This window comes from Colobus angolensis, unplaced genomic scaffold (assembly GCF_000951035.1).
Source record: "Colobus angolensis palliatus isolate OR3802 unplaced genomic scaffold, Cang.pa_1.0 Scaffold4, whole genome shotgun sequence".
In the NCBI taxonomy this organism is placed as follows: Eukaryota; Metazoa; Chordata; class Mammalia; order Primates; family Cercopithecidae; genus Colobus; species Colobus angolensis.
The window spans coordinates 12,263,361-12,274,751 of record NW_012117376.1 but is presented as its reverse complement, the minus strand read 5'-3'; the positions used below and the strand labels follow the sequence as shown (position 1 = coordinate 12,274,751).

Sequence of the window (11,391 nt, the reverse complement as noted above, 5' to 3'; positions counted from 1 at the left end):
GCCTCGGCCTCCCAAAGTGCTGGGATTACAGGTGTGAGCCATTGTGCCCGGCTGAGATGATGATGCTCTGGACTTAATAACTTTGATCAGACCTTCTAAACCCACATTTGAAGTGAGGAGCAGACCTCTAGAATATTTAGGATACATGATGGCTAGAGACACACGTGTAGCTTTTAATAGATGTAGGCTAACGGCTGCCATTTTTCCATCCTCTAAATACGTTATCCTATTTTCATTTTCCCCAGAACCCTGCAAGGCAGTGGTTTCACTTCCTAAAAGAAACTGGCAGCACAGGGCCCTTACCATAGATCAGAGTTCTGGGAGAAGGGAACTGAACCATATCCCTTGCAGCTGTCCCTAGACTTCCCTGACCCCATCCTTGCTTTCTTTCCAGACCCCATGCCACAGCTGGATGTGACTGAGGCCAACAAAGAGTTCATGGAACAGAGTGAGGAGCTGTATGATGCTCTGATGGACTGTCACTGGCAGCCCCTGGACACAGTGTCTTCAGAGATCCCTGCCATGATGTAGCCAGGCCAAAGGACTAGCCAGGCTGCACTATGTGAGGGAGAAATGGGAAACCTTTTTGGAAATATGGTTTGTAAGATTTTAATGACTGTTTCTGGAGATCACGAGTATTTCTACAACACTGCTGCATTCATTTGACCGTTTGAGTCTGAAGACCACGGGAACAACTTTTAAACAAGGTTCAAATTGCTTTCCTTCACAGGAATCCTTTGTCCAGACAGTTATCCACTCCTGGACACAGGACACTTTGGGGTTACCCAAAACTGGGATGAGCAGCTTGGGATGATCCACACACTAAAGCCTGGGTTATCGGTTTCTCAGTTATGTAAATCAAGGCTCTCTGGAGTATTTATAGTACCTGCTGTTCTAACCTTAGAGTCTGGCAGCTAGGTAGGGCACTGTGGCAGGGGCAGAGCACACCGCTAGGGGGTAGGATGTGGGGGGGTGATAGAGCAGGCCAGGTGGCCTAAGAATGCTCACAAGAATGGGTCTCATCTTATTTTCATCTTTTTTTGTATATTCAGCATCTGCATATACAAGGCCTGGCTGGATCACTTTAGGATCAATATGGGAGATAAGCAGTTCAGAAAGTTAAGATAGGGGAGAAGGCAGCTCCTCCCTATGAACTTTGGAGAATGGGGAAGCACCCATACTTGCTGGCCCCTCTGGGGCTTATGATAAAAGCTGCATCTGATTCTAGTTTTATGCTAGAGCAATTTTGGGGGCTTACTGCTTGAGGCAAAGCATTCATCGTAGATGATAAAAAAAATCTCCAAAGGGCTGGGCATGGTGGCTCACTTTGGGAGGTGGATTGCTTGAGCTTAGGAAGAGACCAGATTTGTAGAGACCAAAAAAATACAAACACAAATATACTTTTATCAGTCTTTATTAATCTTTAATTGATCTGCACCTAGAGCATGCTGTTGTTTCTACCTAAAACGACCGGGGTCTTGCCTTCTGCTTCCCATAGAGATTCTCCTGCAAAGGAAGTGTAAGCCATTGTGTTAGTAATTCCCAGATTTCCCCCACACCCAGGCATTTTCCTAAGAGCTGGTCTCAGTCCCATATCCGCATTTCTCATCCATGGATGTCCACTCAGATTAGGTTTCATCCTGGACCAGTCATTCTAAATAGTGTGTGCTACATGGAACCCCTTGAAGTCCTACCAAAGAATGCATCATGAGCTCCAACCACCACTAAACATTTGCGGCTACCAGGCCTTGCGGCCCACGGTGCCCTCTGTTGCCTTCAACTTCCAGCAATATGTGGTCTTGCAGGGTGGGCAAATCATGTTCTAAGCATCTTTGCCCTCTGGTAATGAACAGCTAACAAACAGGGCACACAAGGAAGGCCAAATGTAAATGTTACTAAAATGCCTGTAATCCCAGCACTTTGGTAGGCCAAGGCAGGCAGATCACTGGGGGTCAGGAGTTCAAGACTGCCCTGGGCAACATGGCAAAACCCTGTCTCTACTTAAAGTACAAAACTTTGCCGGGCATAGTGGTGCATGCTTATAGTCCCAGCTACTCAGGAGGCTGAGGCACAAGAATCACTTGAACCTGGGAGGTGGAGTTTGCAATGAGCCAAGATCGTGCCACTGCACTCCAGCCTGGGCAACAAAGTGAGACTCTGTCTGAAAAAAAAAAAAAATTAGCCAGTCATGGTGGCTTATGCCTGTAATTCCAGCTCCTTGGGAGGATGAGGCAGGAGACTCGCTTGAACCCGGGAGGTGGGGGTTTCGGTGAGCCACGAATGCTCCATTACACTCCAGGCTGGGTGACAAGAGTGAAACTCTGTCTCAAAAAAAAAAAAAAAAAAAAAATTGTTTACTGGCTAGGCACAGTGGCTAAAGCCTGTAAGGTCTTTGGAATGCCAAAGTGGGTCGGAGAATGGCTTAAGCCTAGAACTTTGAGACCAGCCTGGGCAACATAGCGAGACCCCATCTCTTTTTTAGGGGGAGACAGAGTCTTGTTCTGTCACCCAGGCTGGAGTACAGTGGTACAGTCTCCAATCTCAGCTCACTGCAACCTCCGCCTCCCAGGTTGAAGTGATTCTCCTGCCTCAGTCTCCTGAGTAGCTGGGATTACAAGCATGCACCACCACGCCTGTCTAATTTTTGTATTTTTAGTAGAGATGGGGTTTCAACATGTTGGCCAGGCTGGTCTTGAACTCCTGACCTCAGGTGATCCTCCTGCCTCCCAAATTGCTTTGATTACAGGCATGAGCCACCTGCCCAGCCAAGTATTTATAATTTTCACTGAGTTTCACAGAAGAAAAAGGAAAGTAAAACTGAAAGCCAAGCATGGTGGCACACGCCTGTGTTCCAGCTACTTGGGGGAGGCTGAGGCAGGAGGATTGCTTGAGCCCAGGAGGTTGAGGCTTCAGTGAGCTGTGACTACAGTTGTGCCCCACCATGCCTGGCTATTTTTTTCTATTTTTTTGTAGAGGCAGGGTTTCACCATGTTGCCCGGGCTGGTCTTGAACTCCTGATTTCAAGTGATCTGCCCACCTCGGCCTTCCAAAGTGCTGGGATTATAGGCATGGGCCACTGTGCCTGGTCAAAAGTTTTTTTGAGGTACAAAAAGACTCAAAGTTTGAAATCTATTTTGAGGATTATTCTTCAAGAGAAAGTCATAGGGAAAATGTTTTCTGTCAAGAAAATGTTCGTTAAAGGAAACAAGTCCCTTTTAGGGCGTGAACAAGCTTGTCTAGTTCTAAAGCACTTTCTTGTGTCCTCTCATGTGATGCCAACTGTAGTGACCTTGTGGGGTGGGCTGGGAAGGACATAGGAGCTCCACTTCACAGATGGGGAACTAGTGGCCTGGAAAGCCCAAGTGATCTGCTGAGGGACAGTCCGGTCTTTTTATACTCAAGCCTCTGGTTGTTTGCCCCTGGGAGACACTGCCTTCTTTCTAGAGATAAGTAGCCTCATTATAATATCCATATATAAGTCCTTAGAATTTTCCAATCTCTTTTTCATCCTTTTTTTTTTCTTTTTCTTGAGATGGAGTCTCGCTGTGTCACCAGGCTGGAGAGTAGTGGCACAATCTCGACCCACTGCAACCTCTGCCTCGCAGGTTCAGGTGATTCCCCTGCCTCATCCTCCTGAATTGCTGGGACTACAGGTGCGCGCCACCACGCCCAGCTAATTTTTGTATTTTTAGTAGAGACGGGGTTTCACCATGTTGGCCAGGATGGTCTCGATCTTTTGACCTCGTGATCCACCCACCTCTGCTTCCCAGTGCTGGGATTACAGGTGCGAACCATCGTGCCAGACCCTTTTTTTTTTTTTTGAGACAGAGTTTTGTCCTTGTTGCCCAGGCTGGAGTGCAATGGCACAATCTCAGTCGCTGCAATCTCCGCCTCCTGGGTTCAAGAAATTCTCCTGCCTCAGCCTCCCAAGTAGCTGGGATTATAGGCGTGTGCCACCATGCCCAGGTAATTTTGTATTTTTAGTAGAGACAGAGTTTCACCATGTTGGTCAGGCTGATCTTGAACTCCTGACCTCAAGCGATCCACCCGCCTTGGCCTCCCAAAGTGCTGGGATTACAGGCGTGAGCCACCATGCCTGGCCTATATAGCCAATGTATTTTATGCCATGCACTGCTACCTCTCAGCTATCAGGATGGATACATGCCATTCCAGTTCCCATTAGACAGAAAATAATACTGAGGCAAAAACAGTTATCAGTAATAGTAGCTAATAGATATTGAGGCTTTATGTGCAAGTCACTGTTCTAAGTACTTTACATATATTAAGTCATTTAATCTTCAGAACAATCTAGAAGTAAATACCACAGTTATCCTGGTCTTGTAGACTAGAAAGCTGACATGAAGAAGTTAGTTCTTACTCAAGATCAACGTAGCTTTGGGAATTTGAGGCTGGAGGATCTCTTGAGCCCCAGAGTTCAAGACCAGCCTGGGCAACACAGTGAGACCCCCATCTCTACAAAAAGTACAAAAAATTACCTGGCATGGTAGCACACACCTGTAGTCCCAGCTATTCAGGAGGCTGAGGTGGCAGGATCCCTTGAGCCCCGGGAGTTGAGAGGTTGAGACTGCGGTGAGCAGTGTTTACAAGGCTGCACATGCCTGGGCGACAGAGCAACCCTGCATCCCCCCAAAAATACAAAAACAAAAAGCTCAACATAGTTGCAAAGTGCAACACAGCAGCAGGAGGTGGAGGGGCGCTTAGAATCCCTGCAGTCCACTCTCTCCCTGGACTTGATGCTCTACCACTGCATTATTAAAGACTACCATTGAACCTAATAACTGCCCGGTCAGGAGGGTACAGACTGGATTGTTACCCTTCTTCATCTACCCCTTGGCTTCAATAGCCTGTCTTCCAGGCTCTGTCTTCAGAGTGAGGCAGAATGCTTTATTGTTTGTGTACCCATCGACTTGAACCACACACAAATGCCTGCCCTTGACTAAGCCCTTCACTGATCTGTTCCCATAAGCTGTTACCTGCACTGAGTGTAGTCACCAGGCGGGACATGGTCTGCCTTTTTACAGTTGCTATCTGGAGCCTCTATAAATGCTTGGAGCTTAAATCTTACAATTTTTTTTTTTTGAGATGGAGTCTGACTCTTGTTGCCCAGGCTGGAGTGCAGTGGTGCGATGTCAGCTCACTGCAACCTCCACCTCCTGGGTTCAAGTGATTCTTCTGCCTCAGCCTCCCGAGTAGCTGGAATGCACCACCATGCCCAGCTAATTTTCTATTTCTATTTTTTTTTTTTGAGACGGAGTCTCGCTCTGTCGCCCGGGCTGGAGTGCAGTGGCCGGATCTCAGCTCACTGCGAGCTCCGCCTCCCGGGTTCACGCCATTCTCCTGCCTCAGCCTCCCCAGTAGCTGGGACTACAGGCGCCCGCCACCTTGCCCGGCTCATTTTTTGTATTTTTTAGTAGAGACGGGGTTTCACTGTGTTAGCCAGGATGGTCTCGATCTCCTGACCTCGTGATCCGCCCGTCTTGGCCTCCCAAAGTGCTGGGATTACAGGTGTGAGCCATTGTGCCCGGCTGAGATGATGATGCTCTGGACTTAATAACTTTGATCAGACCTTCTAAACCCACATTTGAAGTGAGGAGCAGACCTCTAGAATATTTAGGATACATGATGGCTAGAGACACACGTGTAGCTTTTAATAGATGTAGGCTAACGGCTGCCATTTTTCCATCCTCTAAATACGTTATCCTATTTTCATTTTCCCCAGAACCCTGCAAGGCAGTGGTTTCACTTCCTAAAAGAAACTGGCAGCACAGGGCCCTTACCATAGATCAGAGTTCTGGGAGAAGGGAACTGAACCATATCCCTTGCAGCTGTCCCTAGACTTCCCTGACCCCATCCTTGCTTTCTTTCCAGACCCCATGCCACAGCTGGATGTGACTGAGGCCAACAAAGAGTTCATGGAACAGAGTGAGGAGCTGTATGATGCTCTGATGGACTGTCACTGGCAGCCCCTGGACACAGTGTCTTCAGAGATCCCTGCCATGATGTAGCCAGGCCAAAGGACTAGCCAGGCTGCACTATGTGAGGGAGAAATGGGAAACCTTTTTGGAAATATGGTTTGTAAGATTTTAATGACTGTTTCTGGAGATCACGAGTATTTCTACAACACTGCTGCATTCATTTGACCGTTTGAGTCTGAAGACCACGGGAACAACTTTTAAACAAGGTTCAAATTGCTTTCCTTCACAGGAATCCTTTGTCCAGACAGTTATCCACTCCTGGACACAGGACACTTTGGGGTTACCCAAAACTGGGATGAGCAGCTTGGGATGATCCACACACTAAAGCCTGGGTTATCGGTTTCTCAGTTATGTAAATCAAGGCTCTCTGGAGTATTTATAGTACCTGCTGTTCTAACCTTAGAGTCTGGCAGCTAGGTAGGGCACTGTGGCAGGGGCAGAGCACACCGCTAGGGGGTAGGATGTGGGGGGGTGATAGAGCAGGCCAGGTGGCCTAAGAATGCTCACAAGAATGGGTCTCATCTTATTTTCATCTTTTTTTGTATATTCAGCATCTGCATATACAAGGCCTGGCTGGATCACTTTAGGATCAATATGGGAGATAAGCAGTTCAGAAAGTTAAGATAGGGGAGAAGGCAGCTCCTCCCTATGAACTTTGGAGAATGGGGAAGCACCCATACTTGCTGGCCCCTCTGGGGCTTATGATAAAAGCTGCATCTGATTCTAGTTTTATGCTAGAGCAATTTTGGGGGCTTACTGCTTGAGGCAAAGCATTCATCGTAGATGATAAAAAAAATCTCCAAAGGGCTGGGCATGGTGGCTCACTTTGGGAGGTGGATTGCTTGAGCTTAGGAAGAGACCAGATTTGTAGAGACCAAAAAAATACAAACACAAATATACTTTTATCAGTCTTTATTAATCTTTAATTGATCTGCACCTAGAGCATGCTGTTGTTTCTACCTAAAACGACCGGGGTCTTGCCTTCTGCTTCCCATAGAGATTCTCCTGCAAAGGAAGTGTAAGCCATTGTGTTAGTAATTCCCAGATTTCCCCCACACCCAGGCATTTTCCTAAGAGCTGGTCTCAGTCCCATATCCGCATTTCTCATCCATGGATGTCCACTCAGATTAGGTTTCATCCTGGACCAGTCATTCTAAATAGTGTGTGCTACATGGAACCCCTTGAAGTCCTACCAAAGAATGCATCATGAGCTCCAACCACCACTAAACATTTGCGGCTACCAGGCCTTGCGGCCCACGGTGCCCTCTGTTGCCTTCAACTTCCAGCAATATGTGGTCTTGCAGGGTGGGCAAATCATGTTCTAAGCATCTTTGCCCTCTGGTAATGAACAGCTAACAAACAGGGCACACAAGGAAGGCCAAATGTAAATGTTACTAAAATGCCTGTAATCCCAGCACTTTGGTAGGCCAAGGCAGGCAGATCACTGGGGGTCAGGAGTTCAAGACTGCCCTGGGCAACATGGCAAAACCCTGTCTCTACTTAAAGTACAAAACTTTGCCGGGCATAGTGGTGCATGCTTATAGTCCCAGCTACTCAGGAGGCTGAGGCACAAGAATCACTTGAACCTGGGAGGTGGAGTTTGCAATGAGCCAAGATCGTGCCACTGCACTCCAGCCTGGGTGACAAAGACCCCGTCTTAAAAAAAAAAAAAAAAAAAAACTTCGACACAGACCTAAGTAACCTTATAGTTCTATTAGGCTGACTACTTAGGACAGGATCCCCGACAACTGAGCACTACCTGCAGCTACACGCTGACAGAGCTTCGTGGTCACTAACTTACCCAACTCCATAGGTCCCTAGTCACGCAAGGACAGCTTTGCATGTAACGTGAATCTAAAAGAAAACAACAGCCTTAATTAAGAGGCAAGAAAGCTATGACAGATCCCTCCCAAATGCTATTACTATACCAACCTCCAGAGCTTCTTACACATCCTTCCCTTAGCCTATATTTCATTTTACAATTTCAGAGATCCAACCATCTCTGAACCTGTCTGAAACTAGCCCACATGCCATATACCAGATTACAACATTCAGGCCAGCTTCACTATTACTTTTCCTCCTTTTACGACCACCAAGACCGGTGTTCAGATCCGATGGGAAAGGGAACAGGAGGATTAAGCTGTGTTCCACATCAACTTTACCTTAAATTTTAAAGCACAGCTCCAGAAACAAGCTCACCTCCTCAGGATCACACGCTGCCAGGAAACTTGGGGGCAACCTGCAGAACAAAAAGCTTACTGTGAAAGCTAAACTGGCCAGGAGTGGTGGTTCATGCCTGTAATCCCAGCACTTTGGGAGGGGAGGCCAAGGGGGCGAATCACCTGAGGCCAGGAGCTCGAGACCAATCTAGCCAACACGGTGAAACCCATCTATACTAAAAATACAAGAAAATTAGCTGGGTGTGATGGCGGGCACCTGTAATCCCAGATACTCAGAAGGCTGAGGCAGGAGAATCGCTTGAACCCGGGAGGCGGAGGTTGCCGTGAGCTGAGATCATGCCACTGCACTCCAGCCTGGGTGACAGAGCGAGACTCCGCCTCAAAAAAAACCCACACCCATCTACATTGGAAGTTGATACGTGGAAGGCTTCCAGCCCTGGTCCTGAAACATTATAGGAAAGCTGAGTGGCAGCTTGCAGGTATTGTACTGACCTGCGCTGTCAAAGTCTTTCCAGGTTGCTCTTGCATGCAGTTGGAGATCCCATGGCTACCACCAGCCACAGCCCTTGGAAACATGCTGTTCTGTCCCACCAGGGAGCCGAGCCCCCAGTCAGTCTCCAAAAGAAACCTACCAGGTCCCCTGCATTTCATCACTGATGTGACCCCGGGAGTCCTCGATCACCAGACAGATCACCTTCTGCCATCTCAGAGTCTTCATCTGGACAGCAAAATGAGAACACCTGTCAAGAACAATTTTATTGCTCCCATCATTTGGTCCTCAGAACGATACAAATCTGACCAGCCTTTGGTCCGAATACTGATGCTATCAGTTAAGCTGTGTCACATCCCAGCTGGATTTTCCCAGTACGAGAATCTTATGGTGGTTAACTGTACATGCAAACCCCCAACCGTTCTGCTGGTCCGAGGAAACAGGCCCATTTTGATAAAGGTCTCTGGCTACAGCTGAAAGACAGCAAGTATAATGGAACTGTATTTTCCCAAAATGTTGCAGATCAGTTACAACAAACAGAACGGCGACCGTCAAGGAAAACTGTCACTCTGGGCTCCTTTTTGACCACAGCAGCTATGCGGAAGCAGCTGCAGCTTCGATAAGGGCCAAGGGGCAATTCAGATCCCAGGGCAGCCACCTAAAGCCTCACCTGTCCATCATTACTACCTGCGGAAGTGCACCGGAATCTCTGTTGACTAAGTCATCCTGTGGGCCCCACCGCCCACGCTGTGCCAATATTTGGTGTGCTTTTTCTCAATCTTGATGGGACCTTTTTATCCGCCTATTACAGATAAGAGGTTTAGACCGATTAAGTTACTTGCTGAAGGTCGCTTAGTCACTTAGCGAGGCTGAAAGCAACAAGCTGGGATGCACACAAGGGTCTGAATGCCTAAAACCCGTCCTTCTGAAAACCGTGTCCACGAGGGCGACCTCCAGAGGCCTCGCGCGTAGTCACTAGTCCCAAAATCACTTAGCTGGTAACTGTCATAGATTCAGCTGGAGGCCATCCTGACACCAGCAGGCGGCCTCCCCCAAATTAAGACACTTCAGGCCCAGGGCTTCATCCCCGCATCCCCCAGGAGACCGGTCCCAAACCCCTTCCATAAACCCGGCCGCCTGCCGGCAACACTCACCTGTCAGCCCAGAGCGCAGAGCTGCGCAGGCCGAAGCGAGAGAAGGGCGCGGCCCCTGCGGGATCCGACCCCTCTCAAGACCGAGGGTCCCTTCTGGAGCTCGGACCCACTGGGTAGGAAGGTCCGACTCCTCCGTGCCACGTTCACCACCATATCGAGGCCTTGGGAGAAAGCCCCGGCGAGTGCGGGACGGTAGCAGCAACTAGCGGGGAATGGCTTGCAGTGAGGTAAAAAGAAGCTTAAATATGGCGAGCCCAGGCGGGGAAAAAGGGCGCTGCAGCTCCGTGCAAGAGCTTATATAGGCTGCCCCTCGCGGCCACCGCTCCCGACAGTCGGCCGCGCGCGTGGCGCACAGCTGCCTGGGAATTGTAGTTTGCTCGCCCCGGCGTTGTCAGTGCGTCACCTCCCACGCCCTACGCGCGTTTCCATCCCCAGCCTGCGAAGCGCGAACCGCCGGAGGCTTTCCTCCCAGCGGGAAGAAGCGCCTTCACCTTTCAGTGCTCGGCACTGGGCCCACGCAGGAAGCCGACCCGCCTTGGCCTCTGGAGTTGTCTCCGGGATATCTTTCAAAGTCTAGAAATGAACCCCGTGTGCTGGGAAAGGGCTCGGGCTCTGCTCAGAGTTCTGTGGGAGTGCGAGCGAGCAGCGCCTGAGTGGGTTTCGGGGAGGGGGTCATACTCCCCGAAAGGCAATTTCTTTATTCAAGGCTTGTCTCTTTCACTAATACATAATTTCACTGAGCGCGTGCTATTTAAACTGTGCCTGATTATCTGATCTAGTTTTCATAAAAACCCTGTGTATGCTCTGACAAATAAGGAAACTTGGCCGGGCGCGGTGGCTCATGCCTGTAATCCCAGCACTTTGGGAGGCCGAGGTGGGCGGATCACAAGGTCAGGAGTTTGAGACCAGCCTGGCTAACATGGTGAAACCCCGTTTCTACTAAAAATACAAAAATTAGCCGGGCGTGATGGTGCGCGCCTGTAATGCCAGCTACTCAGGAGGCTGAGGCAGGAGAATCGCTTGAACTTAGGAGGCGGAGGTTGCAGTGAGCGGAGATCATGCCACTGCACTCCAGCCTGGGTGACAGAGCAAGACTCTGTCTCAAAAATAAATAAATAAATACATAAAAATAAGGAAATTTAGGAATGGATCACACAGATATTGCAAGCGAGGAGAGGACTGGAATTTGGAGCCCACCTCAGGCACCACACATACGGCAATGTTTTGTCCATGGAATGAATAAGTCTCAGTATGAAAACTTAGTGGTGATTGCCGAGAATTAAACACCCATCCTGTGCCTAATCTATTAATTTTTATTTATTTATTTATTTATTTTTTGAGACAGAGTCTTGCTCTGTTGCCCAGGCTGGAGTGCAGTGGCGCGATCTCGGCTCACGGCAAGCTCCGCCTCCGGGGTTCACGCCATTCTCCTGCCTCAGCCTCCCAAGTAGCTGGGACTACAGGCGCCTACCACCACGCCCGGCTAGTTTTTTTTTTGTATTTTTAGTAGAGACGGGGTTTCACCGTGTTAGCCAGGATGGTCTCGATCTCCTGACCTTGTGATCTGCCCG

General features: G+C 48.9%; 1 protein-coding gene and 1 long non-coding RNA gene across 2 annotated transcripts in view; one reads left to right on the top strand and one right to left on the bottom strand.

Moving 5' to 3' along the window:
* TRNAU1AP (tRNA selenocysteine 1 associated protein 1) overlaps positions 1–632 on the top strand; it is a 20,366-nt gene extending 19,734 nt beyond the window's left edge. The window contains exon 8 of the mRNA XM_011955666.1: positions 395–632. Within this exon, the coding sequence (XP_011811056.1) occupies positions 395–531 (137 nt within the window). The 3' untranslated portion in view covers positions 532–632. The remainder of the gene's footprint in view (positions 1–394) is intronic.
* Positions 633–6,937: 6,305 nt separating this feature from the next.
* On the bottom strand, positions 6,938–8,302 carry LOC105521322. Its single transcript, XR_001003254.1, has 2 exons — positions 7,798–8,302; positions 6,938–7,001 (listed from the first exon to the last, which is right to left on the bottom strand). It is a non-coding gene; the product is annotated as an uncharacterized LOC105521322 (long non-coding RNA).
* Between the last annotated feature and the right edge of the window lie 3,089 nt (positions 8,303–11,391).